Source organism: Electrona antarctica (assembly GCF_951216825.1).
Source record: "Electrona antarctica genome assembly, chromosome: 22".
In the NCBI taxonomy this organism is placed as follows: domain Eukaryota; kingdom Metazoa; phylum Chordata; class Actinopteri; order Myctophiformes; family Myctophidae; genus Electrona; species Electrona antarctica.
Window position 1 is genome coordinate 30,077,579 of NC_136805.1, and position 19,277 is coordinate 30,096,855.

At 43.1% G+C, this 19,277-nt stretch overlaps 1 protein-coding gene across 1 annotated transcript in view; it reads left to right on the plus strand.

The window, feature by feature from the left end:
* Positions 1–10,221, plus strand: part of nrap (nebulin-related anchoring protein) — a 58,140-nt gene extending 47,919 nt beyond the window's left edge. Inside the window, exons 33-43 of the mRNA XM_079492971.1 lie at positions 1,417–1,515; positions 1,669–1,776; positions 2,386–2,493; positions 3,391–3,702; positions 4,024–4,128; positions 4,731–4,829; positions 5,117–5,221; positions 6,037–6,144; positions 7,242–7,553; positions 7,652–7,807; positions 7,908–10,221. Coding sequence (XP_079349097.1) covers positions 1,417–1,515; positions 1,669–1,776; positions 2,386–2,493; positions 3,391–3,702; positions 4,024–4,128; positions 4,731–4,829; positions 5,117–5,221; positions 6,037–6,144; positions 7,242–7,553; positions 7,652–7,807; positions 7,908–8,351 — 1,956 coding nt within the window. The 3' untranslated portion in view covers positions 8,352–10,221. The remainder of the gene's footprint in view (positions 1–1,416; positions 1,516–1,668; positions 1,777–2,385; positions 2,494–3,390; positions 3,703–4,023; positions 4,129–4,730; positions 4,830–5,116; positions 5,222–6,036; positions 6,145–7,241; positions 7,554–7,651; positions 7,808–7,907) is intronic.
* Positions 10,222–19,277: the final 9,056 nt, after the last annotated feature.

Consider the following 19,277-nt stretch of genomic DNA (forward strand, 5'->3'; position numbering starts at 1 on the left):
TTTTTGTAAGCCATTTTTTTCAACCAGTGTCTATTGTCTATTAGTCCGGCAGCCGGGCTTGTGGGGTGGGAAATGTGGTTTAGTATTTTTTTTTTATTGGCCTAAAATATTGTCTATATAGTACATACATAAGTAAATCCACTTGCTGACTGGCTGTCGGTATTGAGCAATTTGTTTTATAGGGGTTTATATGTGATCCTACCATTAACATCCTATATAAGGCAAGATTTATAGCATGGGACATGTTTTCATGAATCTGAATCCATTCCAAGCTTTAGGTGGTCTTTACACGAGAACAGTGTTCATAGAAAACGACAAAATAAAGTATCGTTTGCTGGTGTCCCTTTAGACGAGAACGGTGTTTTCAGGAGGTGAAAACGCAAAAAAGTGAACACCTTCCAGAGTGGAAATCTTTGAGAACGCCGTTTTCTCCCCTCTCCATGTAAAACGGTGAATCCGCAAAACATCATGGCTCACAGCGCATATGTTTATTACATTGATGCAGAGCCATATATGATATAATGGAGTTCCTGAACTAGCCTCCCTCCTCGCCTACAAAGCGATGCTCATCAGCGATGGTGAATGTAAAACCATGATGTAAATAAAATGCCTTGTGATAGGCGGCACCGTTTATGTAGCCTAATGTATTATAAAATATATAACCATCCCGTGGCGCGCTCTGCCAATCTGCCTGCATGCTCTGTCTGTCACCTTGCTGCCTGCTAGAAAGCAGGCAGCGAGCGACGGCCACAACCACGTTGTGTTCTGGAAGCGTCATTCAAAACCACGATAGTGTTGTGTGAAGGGGGGGGGGCTACCTGGTTCTTCTTCTTGTACGTGGGTGACTGGTCTATTTGGCAGCCCGTTACCGCCACCTAGCGATATTAGTGCGTTCTCGTGTAAAGGGTCAATAAAAAATGAGAACGCAACAGGACTTTGCCGTTTTATCTGGAGACCGCCGCCGTCTGAAAGAGTCGCTAGTTTTGCACAAAAAACACTCCTTGGGCTAAAAACGGCCATAGCCATCAGCACAGAAATGTGACGAGGTCATCACATTTTGGGCGCATTTGGCCAAGTGGCTATGGTCGTTTTTAGCCCAAGGGGTGTTTTTTGTGCAAAGCTAATACTTGGAATGGATTCAGAATCATGAAAACCCCCTAGTTTGACACATATGTCTGGACTATATGTAATCCTGGGTGCTACACTCCCTCTGCCAACCTGAGGAGAGCAACGGACTATGACCTCATGCTTCCTTCAATGCATGAGGAGTACAAGCGGCTTCTTTTCACTTCTTTATTCATGTATTTATGGGGATGGGGGGTCGGGGGAGAATCTAAATTTAAGTTGAGTGCCACGCTCATGTGACAAACGTTATGTCTTTGGCCCTAACTTTGAATGTCCCTGTACTATGAACAGAAAAAGTATCGTCAGCAGCCGTACAACTTCAAGTATACATCCGTGGCTGATTCTCCAGACATTGTCCACGCCAAGATCAGCGGACAGCTCCTCAGTGACGTAAGACTCTTACTCACATATTTGAGTTTCAAATAATGGCTCATGTTGAAGCCTCATGGCTCATAAAACATGTTCTCGTGTCAGTGTCTAATTTTAAGTTAAATCTAAATGTTTAAAATGTTTTGGTTATCTTCCCCCCTGTCTTTCTTCTAGCGTTTGTACAAGGAGAAAGGAGCGAGTGACAGACACAACTACACTCTAACTGCCCAGGGTCTGCCTGAGTTCACGCAATCCAAGATAAACACTGCCAACTTCAGTGACGTAAGGAAACAATATTATCTCCTACAACATATGATATAATCAATAGACTGAACTACACCAGTGTTGCCAGATTTTGCAAGAGAAACAAGCGGCCAGCCATAGACTTAGCTGGCATTAAAAGTCCATAAACTTGGCTGCCACATGACGTAATTTCGGAAAGCCATGCATTGGAGGGCCCTCAAAAACATCAGTTTTTAAGAAAACTGTTGAGATTTAGAAGACATTTGTAGAATCGGCCTCAGGTCTAAATGGGTTAGGCTAAGGGACCTCACCTCACTGTATATTATAATTTTGAATTCATGTGTGTTGTTGTGCTACCGCTGTGCGTTGCAGGTCAAGTACTTCATGTGTGTTGTTGTGCTACCGCTGTGCGTTGCAGGTCAAGTACTTCATGTGTGTTGTTGTGCTACCGCTGTGCGTTGCAGGTCAAGTACTTCATGTGTGTTGTTGTGCTACCGCTGTGCGTTGCAGGTCAAGTACTTCATGTGTGTTGTTGTGCTACCGCTGTGCGTTGCAGGTCAAGTACTTCATGTGTGTTGTTGTGCTACCGCTGTGCGTTGCAGGTCAAGTACTTCATGTGTGTTGTTGTGCTACCGCTGTGCGTTGCAGGTCAAGTACAAGGAGTCGTGGCACACGCTGAGGGCCCAGGGCTACAAGCTCAGCATGCAGGACATCCCCTTCCAGTCGGCCAAGACCTCTACGGGTATCGCTAGTGATGTAAGTCACCCTGCTGCTGCTGACATGTCACGTATTTATTTATTCAGCTCACCAGATCGTGTGATTCACGTGGGGCAGGGCCGTGATTTTGACCGCAAATTTTGATTTAGCTTGCTTAATAATCATAGTCTTAATCAAAAAAATACTATTCCATTTATTTTTAAGTTTTAGTTGTCTGAAGTTGCAGTAATGCACAGTTTGGGGCTGTATATTATATTATATTATATTAGTTCCTGTCTCTTGTTTTATAACCATTACTGTTACAATCTAAGTAATGCAACGTTTGTCAAACCATCACAAACACGGTTATATTTTACCCAATGTAATATATTCCATTAGAAAAAAATTCTCATCAAAATATATTAAAGTACAGCAATACATGGCAACTTGAGGTACTCTTCTTTAATATTTCATTATGACTTTTCACACAAAAAAAACAAAAAATAGATATCATGGGGGACCCTATGGGGCAAAACCGGTGAAAAATGTGGGTATTATTTAAAAATCACACCTGTGTGAAGTGAGGGGCACTCTTATCATCGTACATCATCATGACCTAACATAGACATGGTCTGTTTGCTCAGACACTATGATGTAAAATTATCCATTAATTGTCAATGGGACTTTAATGTTTGTGTACGACAAAGTTTGTGCACACACACACCAAAAGCTGGATATAAGCTGGAAAGATATTCCTAAAAAAAACATTCATGGTGCTGGGAACTTCTCCTTTGCACCCATTCCTGAGACATGTGAGAACGCTCCGGTGAACATTATAAAAATTACAAAAATATAATTGTCCGGGTGAAAATCATCTGTGTTTAGGTTCTAGGGTTAAGTAAATGTACTTAGTTACTTTCCGTCACTGAACGGTGCATTCTCCCCACTCGCCAACAGTACCAGTACAAACACAGCCACGTGCTGGACAAGGGCAAGCACATCGGCGCCAAGAGCGTGCAGGACGACCCGCGCCTCCTCCACTGCCTCCAGGCCGGCCGCCTGTGCAGCGACCTGGATTACCGCAAGGCCGCGCAGAGCACCAGTGGCCAGTACCACCTCACCAAGGACATGGTGGGCCTGGTGATGGCCAAGAACGCGCAGGCGCTGGCCAGCGACCAGGACTACAAGACCCGGCTGCACGAGTACACCGTGCTGCCCGACGACATGAAGGTCCAGTGGGCCAAGAAGGCCTACAACCTGCAGAGCGAGGTAGACATCACATCAAAGCCCCCACCCCTCCGCAGTGTGACGGAGTTCCGTGTTGTCCTAGTTTAGGCTTTCTTTGTTTTCTCTTGCTCGTTCCTCCGGGCTGCGCCCCGGGCCAATGTAATAATGGATGCGGGGGCGCACTATAAATACCGAACCCAGTAACACCATTACTGAGAGGAGAGGAAAACATATGCAAGGAGCCTTAGTGCTTATCACTTATCTGGTTGACCTTAGCACTTATCACTTCTTTCTCTCCATGCTGTGATGCTGTTATAATAACACAATGCTGTTGTATGTTGTGAACTTGTTTTGCTTTGTTAGAAACTCTACAAGGCAGACTTGAACTTCATGAAGGGTGTGGCCTGGGACGGCGTTGGAGCTCCTCAGATGGAATCAGCCAAGAAGGCCGGGGAGCTGATCAGTGATGCGAGTACACACACACACACACACACACACACACACATGCCGTACTTTATACTACAGCTTCACACAACTGTATCAAAAGTAACAGAACCACAATCTCAAAATTTGAATCTGAAAAGTAACCGTTTCGGACGTACAGTATGAGGTTTCCACCCAACACTAAGACCCGACAATAAAAACCTAAACACGACAAAAAGCTTGAAGCTTATCTTAAAATCCATTCAAACATCCAGATGTAGGTATACTACACAACTCTTGCTTGGTCCTTGGTCTTGCTTGTACTTGGTTGGAATGCCCAGGGATTGTGTGTTGAGCTATTAAAGGAGTAGTTCTCCGGTAGGAGACTCAAATGCAGGTCAATTGAGACTATGAATTCAAGGCTTCATACGTGATTATTTATTTTTGCGTGAACTACTCTTTTAACCGGAATAAATATAAATGTAGCCAAAGTGCCATACATGTATATTAACCCATTTAGGCCTGAGGCAGTTTCTAAAAACGCCTCTAAATCCTCACAAGTTTTCTGAAAAACGTAATATTTATATAGCAGCATCAAATTTGTGATATTAACTGTGTGTGTGTGTGTGTGTGTGTACTCTCTGCAGAAGAGATATCGTCAGCTTCCAAACAGTCTGAAATTCACGGCTGTAGCGGACTCTCCTGACATGCTTCATGCTAAACACAGCTACCAGCAGTGCAGCGAGGTACGCCCCTCAACTGTCAACATCCTGCCGTAGCTAGGAGACGTGTGAAAAAAACACCGTCAACATCCTGTCGGCTGTTTTACGCTATTGGCTAATTTAAAATCATAATAAAGTCATACTGTGCATACACTTTTTTTTATTAAAACAATTTTTTATGTTTTTGAATAGTTCTCTAAACACTTAAGCAAACAAATATGTGATGATGCAAAATGACGTAGGCACCAGAAATGTACGCGATGGAACATCCAGGTAATGTTAATACGTGTGTTCATGTCTCCATCTCACAGAGGCTGTACAAATCTGGGAAGAACGAGGATATGCATAAGTACACCTTGCACGCCGACGACCCAGACTTCCTCCGAGCAAAGCTCAATGCCCAGCAAATCAGCAATGTAAGACATTTGGGAAAATGTTATTTTCTCTTTAAGTCAAATAGATCTTTCACGTACGAAGGGATTTACAATTTACTGGCGGTGCCTGTCAGTGCTATGGGGTTAGGTTCGAGTTTGTAGCAGTGAGTGCTATGGTGAGAACTCGGTTCAGACTCCAGTCTGAACCGAGTTCTATGGGGAGAGTGCTATGGGGTGAGGTGGAGAGTCTGAAGATAATTTGAAGTGGTGAGTGCTAGGGGGAGAGACAGACATCCTATCCTGTGTTATGTGGTGGGAAGGGGTGTAGGGGTGGGTCATATCCTGAAGGTAAGGGGCTGCAAGTAGATGCAGGCAGCAACCATATACCAGTCAGTGAATGTAACGCAGAATGGGGGGAGATAATGGAAGATGTATGTAGGTGTGCCATGGCATTCTGGATAGTCTATCGATGAGGGAATTGCAATAGTCAAGCCTGGAGTGGTTAAGATCTCACACACTAATACAGTAAGACACTAATGCTTATGTCACATATGTATTTTTTTAAATTAATGAAATGTAATTTTGGCCAATCTGTATGGTAGAGTACTGTATGTTAATACAATACCGGTATATACAATCTGTATGCTATAGTATGCTATACATATTTTGTCCCCCTGCTTTTCTATTGAGACATTTCGATCGTGTCAAAGGTTTGACATGATTTTGACATGATGGTCAAGATTCAATTAGATTCAAAAAAGTATAGCAGGAAACCTGGTTCAAATCAGGGGTCGAAGAGGAAAGTTACACAGTGCAGCTTTAATAACTTGAATGTTATTTTATGTTATGTTATGTAGAAAGTTTACAAGGCTTCGGCGGACCAGGGCCGGTCAGCGGGCTATGACCTAAGGTTGGACGCCATTCCCTTCCAGACCGCCAAGGCGTCCAGAGAAATCGCCAGTGATGTGAGTTTAAGCACAAACCCTCAGAACAACCGACCGCTTACAGTACAGTTGGAGGCCATCGATATTGTCCTTTTTTTTTTGCTGAGGTTTGCGTGCAAAAGGACAGTTAACCCATTTTGGGCGGGAACCCCTTTTGGTGTTTTAAACATTGTTATAATTTAGCTATTGAAAAATAGCAGATCTACAAGCTCGTAGCGCGCCACCGAGTGGCGCGCTACGAGCTTGTAGGTCTGCTATTTTTGAAAAATCGTGAAAATATTTATTTCAGAAAACTGGAGGATTTAGAAGGATTTTTTAAAATTTTGAGGTCAGGCCTAAATGGGTCAAATGATAAGGGACAATATCAGTGGCACCCAACTGTACATGTGTACTGACTAATGAGCCTTTTTCAATGCAGAATTCTAATGCTGTAGTTTTTAATTTTTTGTAGTCTGAGCTGTTGGGAAACAGCTAGCTAGATTACGTATTAGCCTGAGTTTAATTTCGATATGTAATTACTCTTTCTCCTAAATGTCCTGAAGGTTTGTAATCCACACGTCAATGACCTTCTTTTAAGTGCAGCCCTTAGAATATTTCACTACTGCTCTGTTGTTTCCTATTAGACACTGATGGAAATGAATATATAAAATTATTTTAAACGCATTTGGTCTGTGGTCGACCTACGTATGTGTGACGTTTCATTAAAATCTAATCAGAAGTATAGGAGTTATGGCTGTTACACACACACACACACACACACACACACACACACACACACACACACACACACACAATACCCCCATTGAGATGCATGTCCGCACAGGTGGTAGAAGAAGTACTCAAACCTTTTTACTACAATAAAGTCCTATCTATTTTCTTATTTTTCTAATAGATGAAGTATAAAATAGGGCTTAATTGGTTAATGTATGTTTTGTAATAATACTCTAAATCTACAATAATTACCTCTGAGATGTAGTGGAGTAAAAGTAGAAAATATCCCGGTACCTCAAAACTGCACTTACAGTGAGAACAGAACGTGAGTGCACTCACAGCGTCACGTCATCGGCGTCTAATGAAGCTTTACAATGCGCGACTCTCTCTCTCTCCCCCTGGGACAGTTCCGCTACAAGGAGTCCCATGTGAAGGACAAGGGCCAGCACGTGGGCCTGCTGTGCGTGGAGGACGACCCCAAGATGGTGGCCAACCTGGCGGCCAGCCGGCTGCAGAGCAACCTGGAGTACAAGCGGCAGTCCAAGGAGGAGCGCTCGCGCTACCAGATCAGCAGCGACCGGCCCGAGTTCCTGCAGGCCAAGAAGAGCCAGGCGCAGGCCAGCGACCTGGCCTACCGCCAGAGGCTGCACAGCTACACCTGTGACCCCCAGCAGCTCGACGTCCAGCACGCCAAGCAGGCCTACAAGCTGCAGAGCAATGTGAGTGGTCGGGCCTTTTTTTTCAATGATCTTTGATGCAGTAATGGTCTTATTATTTTTATTTTTGAGGTCATTGTCACTTGCAAAATGTTTTGCAGGTGAACTACAAGGCAGATTTGAACTGGATGAGGGGATCGGGCTGGACCCCTCCTGGCTCTCACAAGGCTGAGCTGGCCCGCCGGGCCGCAGAGCTGGGCCTGGCTGAGGGAGTGAGCACCGACGAGGCCATCGCACGGTACCAACACATATTGATGGTGAGAATGATACTTATACTGTAGATGATCACAGTTGTACCAACACATCACTCACTCACTCACTCAACCCATTCACTCACCCACTCATCCCTCCATGTAGCTGCAGCACCAGCAGATGATGGAGCAGCAGCAGCAGGAGGATCAGTGTTCCTCAGAGCAGACGGAGGAGACCTCGGAGGAGATTCAGCCGGGCGTCAACATGGACGCCATGGAGGTCCTCCACGTCAAGAGGAAGAAGACCATCCAGACGGTGCAGAAGAAGACCACCACCTCCTCCTCCTCCTCCTCCTTCAGGTCCATGGAGAAGAAGAGTGTGTCCTCTTCCTCCTCCTCCTCCAATCAGACCTCCATCGCCGCCTCGTCCTCCTTGTCCTCGTCCTCTGCCCTGGAGGACGCCATCAAGATGTCCTCTTCCTCCTCCTCCTCCTCCTCCTCCAAACAGACCTCCATCGCCGCCTCGTCCTCCATGTCCTCGTCCTCTGCCCTGGAGGACGCCATCACGATGTCCTCTTCCAGAAACATGCCAGCCATCGAGGAGGCGTAGATGAACAACTTTTTAGTAACCCTGCTTCTATAAGTCTGTTTCCGGGGATCACCAAGGGGTCCAAATTTTAGACCCTTTTGGGTCGGTAGATCGGAGTGTACAAATTGCTGCGAATTGACTTTTTTTTTTATCCCAGAGATGAAAAAAATGTGAATCAAATTAACTAAACTAAAAAGCGGATGCATACTCCAGTTTTTTAGGCGATAACCTTCAGTAAAAACAGATGTTGGGGGGAGCGGTGAGTCTCTTATCACTGCGGCGTGACGTCATGTTGTAGTCTTCCCAACCACCGCAGTGGTCCTAAAAGTGGGGTATGCGTCGCCCTTTATTTCTTTTTAGACCCCAATCTACAATCCTCAGTGCTTATCTAGTGTATCTCTGAGAGTGTGCAAATGGAACCAAATGGACCCGTCAGAGCTCAGAGTTAACGGAACCGTTAAGGGTCCAGTTGGTTCCATGTGTACACTTAAGGGTCCATTATTTTGAACCCTATTGGTCCCCGGACCTGACGTTGAGAACGGGTGTTTTAGTGAATGTTAAAGTAGGCTCATATATACTTCATCACACGGCCACTTTTGTCACTTTAAAATGCGTCACTTTTTGTTGAGCGAAAAGTGGCGAGCGGCGAAGCATAAATGAGCCTTTTAGATTTTTGAGTAGAGCTTTAATTTGCAGTTTACAGGCAGCATTATGGCAGGTACTATACTTCGCTTGGTTGCTCGTATCTGGAAAGTAAACCAGGTGCGACAGGAGAGGGAAGAAGATGGGAATTAATGCTGCAATCCGAAACTTTTTCAATGAATAAAACATTATTTTAACCTTTCTGTATGGTAGAGTATGTTAATGTCAATTACAGTGGTGGAAAAGTAAATGTATCAGTGCTGCAATCGCAATGTGATAAAAGTCCAGAATTCAAAATATACTTGAGTAAAAGTACAATAGTATTGGCATCAAAATATATTTAAAGTACTAAAAGTACTCATTATACAGTATGTCCCATTTCAAGTTTTCAAATCCAATGCAAGTATACAAATCTTTTGAAAGTAGCAGATCTACAAGCTCACGATGCATCGCATTGCGACTGATTGACCTTGTAAATCGGCTATTTTCAAATGGCTGAAATGTATATAGGGCTGAAGTGGTTAATGCATTTATGTAAGTACTTAAGTGAATGTACATACATAGTTTCCACCACTGTTTAATACTTAATAACTAGTATTCAACAATTATTACTGCCTGAAGCTCATACACTGTTGAGCGGTAGAAATGTGGTCTCATTCAGGAGACCGCAGATTCAAATCCCAGTTCGGACATAAGAGTTCAGATTGCAGTTTTAAGCATGTCAATGTAGAGAGGACTTTTGTCATGTTTGTAGAAAGTTTGATGGGTGGAATTGTGTGTATAAAATCAATGGGTTTCAACGATGCAATCGTGATGCAGTCACAGGGCTTTCCACGTCAGAGAGGAAGTCATGTAGTGAGTTTTAAGAAAGTTGTATGTAATGTATTTGGTGTGTTGATGAGAAAGGGGAAAAGAATGCTACACCGGAAATGTCTCCCAAGCTCTTGCTGCAATAAACAAAGTATTTATTAATCATGTTTTTTATCTTTATATGTGAATAAAATGCTGCAAGCTAAAGTGAGAAACTTTATCCATACCACACAGTATTGGATTAAGACCGCTGTTTTTGTTGTGGTAAACTGATGTTTATCTGAGTAAGAACTTTGTTTGATCTGTGATGTCCGTATGTCTGGCAGGTTCAGTTTTTTAACAATGCAATGGTGGCTCTAGTAAGAACTCAAGGCTGGACTGGGAGTACATGTTTGAATTTAATATTGGAGGAAAAATAACAATAAATGATTTTGTCAAAGCAAAACGCATCCTTTATTTATTTTTTTCAAACTAGTCAATGTGCAAGTTGAGATTACCAGGCCTGCTCGACCATATGCAGTACCTATAAAAACTATGGCTAGTCTGTGTGCAGTTTGCATGTTCTCCCTGTGTCCCCTAGGGTAGGTACCCTCACAAAAAACATGCAGTAATCCTGGTACAGTACTTGAGTAAATGTACTTAATTACTGTCCACCAATGTGGCATAGCCTACCCTAACATGATTAAGAGGACTGCGGGAGTTTAGTGTATAAACTCCTATATGCCCCTCAAAAATCTCCATTTCCTTATTACTTTGACTCAGGGTAAGCTCAAACCTGCCACGTGAGGTCATGGGGTCATTATATGAATGCCATTCGCTCCAGGACTCATTAGTGACAGGTTTAGGGGTGTCAGTGCATTTGATGTTTCATTGTATTGTTTCACAAAATAGTAGGATTAAAACCAGCAGTAGGCTACTAGACATCCTGGTAGGATAGAAAACCAGCTGTTACTAGATGTCATAGGATAAGGATAGAATACCATCAGTGCTAGAGGTCCTGGTAGGATAGAAAACCATCAGTGCTAGAGGTCCTGGTAGGATAAAAAAAGAAAACCGTTAAATAAACACAAGAAACACAACAGCAAATGTACACTATCAATTTGTTTGGGAGAAACAAATATATTCCAGTAATGTTGCAGCTGTCAGTCCAGTCATGCAAAAGAGAGCATGACCCCCCCCCCCCCCCCTCACAAAAGAACTATGCTCCGATCTAAAACACACAAGGATCTTTTATTGAAAGCCTCGACTGCATGGTGACTGTGACTTTAAAAAGAGAACTTTCCACTTGTTGTTTCCTAAATTCCTCCCATGGCTCCGTTCACAAACACTGCAGTGTGTAACAATATGTCCTGTCCTGTCTAATGCACAGGAAAACGGAAAAAGTGCACTCACTTGAAAATATGACAGTGATGCACTGCCGTCTCTTCAAGAAAAAGCTGAGCTCCAAGATTTCTTATGCTTTCATGCTATTCTAGTTTTAACAGGTTCTATTTACAGAACCATGTTGTTCTTTGCTAGGCCTACTTCTCTAGAATGTTGAAATGTTGAAAACACGTTTGCACTGTCTCAACTTACGCTCTCCTCTTGTGTGCAGTCTATGCACCTAGCTGTTTTATAATATATCAACTGATTGATATATACGTGTCCATGTCTATAATATATCCATCACACTCAATTTATTTTCTTGCAAATGTAGCCCCCAGCCAAAACGCGGTCCACAACAGCCTTGTCAATAAGGGCTCAGCCCTATTGGCACGGTAGGTTGTGCGTCAGTCTGCAAGTGGAACTGTGGGAGACTGGGGTTCGATCGCTGCTCACCAAAAAACACTACACTACACATGCATACAACAAACTATATCCCAAGGCAGTTCATATTTTTCCCCTACACACTTCGCCTATTAGGTCTGTTCTTAGTTTTGATGGATTCAAATTCATATTTTTGAAGCATACTTTTTTATATACATTTAATAGTAGTACAGACCATGTGTAACTACTGCCATCAGGCCTGGAATTTCATCCTTTTAGGGGCAAGGCCACTTGGCCTTTAGTGTGGTCAACTTTTTGAGGGCACAAGGCCAAGTGCCAGGGCATGAAGGCCATCAATTAAAAAATGATTTTAAGTCCCCGGTCATAATTATATTAGCTTAAAGGTTAAGAATGATTTTTTTCAAGGCGAACATTGGTTCAGAACAGTGCTTCTTAAATAAACAATCACAGCTTTAAATAACAAAATATAAGTAGCTACTGTTGTAAAATATTGTAAACATGTTTTGGGGTCCCAGTCCAGAGATGAAAATCATAATGAAATGGCCTAGGACCCTGTCAGGCTGTCACCCTAGGCTAATTCATATACATTTAATTTGGGGGTCCTTGAAATTGAAATGGATCATTGGGTTAAACTGTGAGTTAATTCACATAAAATACAATGACAGCCTACATAACTTTTGAATAAGGGCTTGGTTTAGAAAAGCCTATATTTTGTGCTAAACTAATATATTGAATAACATGGCATTGTAGAGAGGTTAGTGACAGATAAGATCATTTCTCCATTGTGGGGCTGCACCGCTGCAGGACTGAGGACTCTGGAGATAAGTCAACTGTCAACACAAAGTGAAAGTGCAGCTTCAGATCAGTTTTTTGTTCTTACCTGGAGACAGTGTGTGCTGTGCACAGGGGAACAATTGTATCCATGGTATTTTTCTGTCGCCATCCATAATGCGACGCAAAAGTACATTTATGTTTGTTTTGGTGGGCTAGATAGATACGGTAGAATGGAGTAGATCATCTCTCCTCCTCCTTGTATGGACAGCCACGCTGTTTCGCATTAGACAAAAATAAATCAGCTGGACCATGTCCGACCAGCGACCAACGTTAATGCATGTGACGTAGGACCGCCACACTGTCGCAACTGTAGAAAACATTATTTTGTTTTGAGTGATAGTTGCAGTTTGACCGGATAGCTAGATTAGCTACACTAGTAGGCAGCGTGTGGGCTAAATGCTCTCTGTTTACTCTGTCAGTGCGTGTATGTGTGGCGCGGAGGAGGAGGCGTGCGGGTGTGTGTGTGTGTGTGTGTGTGTGTGTGAGAGAGAGAGAGAGAGAGAGAGAGAGTGTGTGTGTGTGTGTGTGTGTGTGTGTGTGTGTGTGTGTGTGTGTGTGCACGCGCGTCATGACGACCAGCGGCAGCGGGGGTAGTTATTAAGGCAAAGTACCGCAAAAGAATCAAACCACTTTGCAAATGGCAACACAACTACAACACAGATTTGTTCTGCGGGGAACATTGGTTACCGTAATTACTGGAAAATTGCGCAGAGGAAAAACGGTAAAATGAACTTCTGTGGGCGCCGGTCGGGGCACCACGGCCACTGTGGCCGTATGGGCATATACTTTTTCGAGGGGCACACGGCCAAAGAGAGGGGCAACGACGGCCATGGCCGCCGTGGCCGCCGTGAAATTCCTGCCCTGACTGCCATGGATCACTATAGTGGTCCGTGGACCACTGGTTGAGAAACAGTGATTATTATAGCCGTTTTCGCCTGCAGGACACACTTGCCTGTTGATTGTCTCCACCAGGCCGAAGGCATGGGGAGAGAGTATGTTTTGCACTCCGTCCGTCCGTCCGTGTGTCCGTGTGTCCGTCCGTCCGTGTGTCCGTCTGTGAACAGCTAATCTCCGGCACCGTTAACCCGGTCAATGCCAACTTTTGCACACACACTCCCTGGATGCCAACGATGAACCTCTGCCCCAAAATTTCCAGAACGGCCTGTTATAGCGCCACCAGGAGGCCGCTTTGTGCAAAACAAGTTTTTGGACATTACACCTACAGATTTTGTCCAAACATCACGCAAATTGGTACACAGTCTCTCTAGAGCCATTCAATGAAACGGGTCTTTCAGATTTCTCAGACTCCATCCTGATTGGCTAAGATTGGCTTCCAAAGTTTGCAGGAGTGCTCAGTTTCAAACAAAATGCTGCAAATCATGAACACATCGTGTGATTTCCGTGAAATTGTGCACGCACATTCCCACTAGGCCGAGGAAGAAATGCCACATGAACATTTTCAACTCAGCCTCATGGTGGCGCTATAACTGGCCGAAAGTGTTTTTACCTCTAACTGCACGGATCTGTGGATAACTTGAGTATGCCAACTCCCTAGAGGCCAAGGAAAAACCTTTGCCTGGAATCTTTCACATCTGCTCTTTATAGCGCCACCAGGAGGCCGACATATGTAAAACACATTTTCTAATTTTACTCCTTCAGATTTTATCCAAATTTCACGCAAATCGGTACACATGCATGTGATCAAGACGGGTTTGTTTGATTTCTCATAATCCACCCTCATTGGCTACGATTGGCTTCTAACCTTTTCAGGAGTAGCCCGCTTTGTACCCGTTTTGTACAAATCGCCACAACTACTCAACGCAGCGTCCGATTGTGGTGAAACTGTGCATGCATATTCCCACTAGGCTTTGGAAGAAATGCCACTTGACCGTTTTAAAATCAGCCTCATGGTGGCGCTACAACAGGCCAAGCCGCGACACACACACACACACACACACACACACACACACACACACACACACACACACACACACACACACACGTTTATATTGCTCCTAAACATTTTGCCAAACATCACACACACACACTCCTATCCTCCTGGTGGAGACCTGTGCCCAGAAGGGCACTTTTTCTAGTTACGGTCTGAAACACACAGTTTTTTCACACAACTAGTGACTATCAGGAATTGACAGCAGAGATGATGAATGACGTGAACTTAACACAATTCACAATATAACTCAACGTCACAACACCTTCATTTCCACTGAATCACACTGACTGCCAGAACTAATGCAAGTAACTACCGGTAACTCACTACAGTCGCTTGTTGCCCACACATACAGTAAGTCACATTTGAAGTTCATTGTTTGCGGAAACAATACAGTGACTGTATGACAGTCAGTCAATATCATTCACCCACCGACAGCCTGGGCCTGATGTGACGCTCGGCTGGCAAAAGATATTGTAAGACAAACAATAGCCTGCAGGCCCACATGGTCTCTGTTGGTGAGAATGGCTTCTGTCACAGAGAGGACAATGACAGCATTTCATTATGGAACCATGCAGGGTTCCGGAGCTTTCTCTGAGGCTGTGTAGTATGTGGGCCTGTGGGTCTGTCACTGTCTCTGTTCAGCTGGCCAAACATGGCGTCAATGAAGCCCACCACTAGCATTCTTAGCGTCAGACCTCTTGTACTCGTAGTCTCGTACAGTACGTGACTCAACAGCTACCGTAGATCACTGCCACGCTGTAGGCTGCTCTACAAATGTCACTGTTGATTGTGTTCAAGGGTGGATCAAGGCCAGGCTCTGATGGAGTCCAAGTTCAATATATGTGTGTCTACAAAATACACTGAGTAACAACTAACCACATATATGATTTAAAAAAGCACATTAAAACGTGATAAGCTGAGGTAAGCTTTTTGTTTACGGTTGGAAAATCTACCGGCCGACAGACCAACAGAACGACTCACAGACTGTATAACCAACTGACCGACAGACTGACAGTCTGCCGGATGAACATGTGACCAAACCACTGACCGACAAAGTGGCTTAACCACTTAAACCCTGTATACTTAGCTGACCGGAGTCCTCCTGGGCTCTATACTAGGTTCCCTCCTTTTTTTTGGTTCCTCCATTTTTGTTTTTCTTCTAAACTAAATATCTTCGCTGAAAATAGGGATGATATAGGGTGCATATGGCTAAACTATCTATGTCATAGATAAAAACTATAACTAGGCACTGATTTCAGGTCAGTTGATGCAGTATATGTTCCTACCTACCGTTTGTACATGTAGGCCTATATGTTCGGTGTTCCTATACAAATGGACTGTGGCCCACACAGTGAGATGTATGAATTGGTGATTTGGGACTGGTGTGTACTCTAATGGCTCATAATGGCTCATTGTCCAACCATTAACAGATTAGAAACGGATGTTTCTGATGTTCAAATGTACAAGATTAAGATTATTTTTGTAATATTATTATTATATATAAGAAATCCTACAATATCAGAATCAGAATAAACTTTATTATTTATTGTCACATCACAGGTTTGTAAAGAAGTGGGTGAAAGTCGCTTTTATGCAAGCTCTATCGTTTTTGTTACAGGAATAAAGAATGAGGGAACAGGGAAAACAAGGTGAGAAAGAACAACCAAACAAAAGATGTCTACATGTACTACAGTATACACATAGCATATCCAGCTGGTAGAGTATGGTACATGCATGAGGTTAAAATGGTGCATAATAGCAGATGTACATAATATTAGACATTAATGTGCAAAAAGAAAATAAACACATTGTACATGAGATCAAGGTTCAAAGAAACTATCAGTGCAGTGGAGGCCTACTGTATGTCAGTCAGTCATGTTGTGCTCTGGAGCGTCAACAGAGCTGCACTCCATGCATTGACTTAATGTCCTGCTATTGTTTTCGCCAGCTATGAGGAAGCTGTCATTACTGCAGACACAGCAGAAAGGTATGGTGTGTCACATGCACGCACGCACGCACGCACGCACGCACGCACGCACGCACGCACGCACGCACGCACACACACACACACACACACAGCCAAAGTTGTGGAAGGTGGTTACCTGTATTATACACTATCATCTTCACTTCTAAAACCACATCATACGCAATGACTATGATTTTGTCTCAGCAAAAATAGCTTTTGTTGTCTTAATGATACTGTATGGAGGAAGGATACAGAGCATATGCAAGGCTACACAGTGCTAGTTACACCCTTCTACTGCGCCAGTTGTACATTTGAGGATACTCCATCCTGTCTGATGTTAATCCCTTTGTCCTCTGATCTCGTCTGATCTGTGATTATGACCTTGAGCCATTTCAAAGCAAACACTATGACTTACGTGTACTGTATGCTTCATATTTCCAATAGAGAAAACATTCCTGTAAGATCCTGAGAGGATTCTTATAGAAATTACTGTAAAATCCTCAGTGTTAATATATCCATGTGTACAATATACCCTTTCCTGGTCCATTTGGTTCCATCTGTACTCTCACCGAGTTAAATTAACACTGACATTTTTTGTGTAGTTCCTCTTAAAGATTCTGTAGGCCACACGCCTAGTAAACTACTTGACCACTTCATTATATAGTTAATTATACACTTAATTATAATATTAGTTGATAGCCTATGCTCTTTCTTTCCCTTCCACAACAAATCTCGGCTCATGTCTGTGTGATTGTTCTCTCCAGAATAGGGATGCTAGGGTTCAGCCAGGTGGTTCATCCTCATCCTATAAGATCCGGTAGCTATACTGTTGTATTCTGAGAACTTTAGCCCAAAATAGCCGATCTACAAGCTCACAAGGCATTGTGTATTGTATTTTTTAGCAAAGAGGTTAGGTGTAGAGGGAAAAAGAGTACAAAATGAAAGGTAACATTAGTCCAATACACTGATGCACTGTCAAACAAGTCTATGAAGCTATGAAATCTATGACAAAGTTTAATCTGCAGCACAATTTGATACAATAATGTAGTGTGTGTGTGTGTGTGTGTGTGCACGTGCGTGCGTGCGTGCGTGCGAGCGTGCGTGTGTGTGTGTCCCAGTTTCATCTCTGATAATAATAAGGCCCCTGGTAAAATGTAGTATCAAAACAGCTAATGTGTGATGATATAAGCCTATAAGTACCTGAGGGAATGGACAGACACTCCTAACATGTGCTGACCTGCAGGTAAGCTGTTAGTAACTATTTCAACATTCTGACAAGTCTTTCTTTGACCTTTCTTTGGAGAACTAAACATGGAGAAGCAGCATTCTGTTTTCTGTTTGTTGATAACTTGCTACCTTTTACTGAGATTTTTGATTAATTGTGCTGAACTTATTATCATATTTGGTCTGTTTTATTTTATCTCCTTGTTTTTATTTTCAAGTCTCTTTAAGGACCCTGTTGTAAACAAGTGTAATGCTTTATGGTGTCCTCCACATGCAGTAACAGTTTTTGTATTGAGTTGTGCTTTCGTTTGAAATGTACCCATTCTGCATACTGTTAATAAATTAATTCAATCAATCAATCAATCAATCAATCAATCAATCAATCAATCAATCAATCAATCAATCAATCAATCAAAGCTTTTAATAACTTTGCTCTTTTATAATAAAGTGTTTCTTTCACTTTTTTTCCACTTTTTACAGCACTTTGAATTGGTTTCTTGTAGAAGTATACTTTATAAACTTGCCTTTCCCTGTTTCCTGAAGCTACAGTGTTTTCACTCAGGCATTAGTCATGGCCACCACCACCACGGGGCTTTGGTTGATGTCAGCGTGGAGAATCCTAGAATCCCATAGCCCGGAAAGGCCAGGTGCTGCAAATGGCTGTTTGGTTGTCAGGCAACCGTGATTTCTTAATTCAGTGGTTATCAAACATTTTCATGTCAAGCACTGTCTGAAATGTGCCAGCCCAGCAGCCAGGGAGCCCATAAAAGAAGATTTTTCAAATATAGCAGATCTACAAGCTAACAACGTATACCATGGGAATTTGTTGTGAGCGCAGTTGTATGGGGCTTAACTAGTTAAACGCTATACACTTAAGTTAGCTCTGTAGGCCTACTTGGTCTGCTCTTGTTTGTTTCCTTCTTCACAAATCTGTTTTATTTTCATTCGCATTCGGCTCAAAAAGAAAAGCTTGGGGAAACCCATTGGAAGATCTGGTATAGGAAATGGGAGCCAACTTGTATTTCACTAACCAATAACAGTGTAGAGGGGCTTCGTTCCAAATTTGGTGATGTCAGTGTTCTCCGTTGTTTTCTACCGGGGAGGAGAGGGGTGGGGAGGAGGGGGGGCGGGCGCTCAGATCGGTGAACCAATAGGATCCACCACCTGTTCTCGACCGGCACCCGCCCCTCTAGACCAGAAACCACACAGGCTGGGCCAGGCTTTTGCTGCATGAGGAGTAGGGGACCCCCTGGGGGCCGGTGTCCAGGGGCTCTTGACAACCAGGGGCCTGTCAGCTGTCGCCCTACTTTAGAATGTAAATAGACAACCAGATGCTCACCGTAGACGTATTAGTCAATAAAGTGAAAATAGTAAAAGGTGCTCCTGGATCAGATGGGATAAGACATCAGATTAAAAAAGGGAGGATCCGGGCACTCAGTGTTAAAAAGAGGGAACAGCCTTTATTTAAACCAACAACCTAAATGGTCTTCATCAGGGAAAGCGGACATGGCAACATAGTGACAACTAAAGATACAATTTAATTTAAAGATATATTATATTATATTTATTTATTTGCGACCGAAGGTGGCAGTTAACTATGAAACCTTGCGTTTTTGACACCTAACCCACAATCCCCGTCACTCTGTCACGACACCTAACTCAAAGTGGTTATATTAAATTATATTAGGCCTATATTATATTATATTAGCCTATATCTATATTATATTATTATTAACCTCGTGTCACCAGGCTT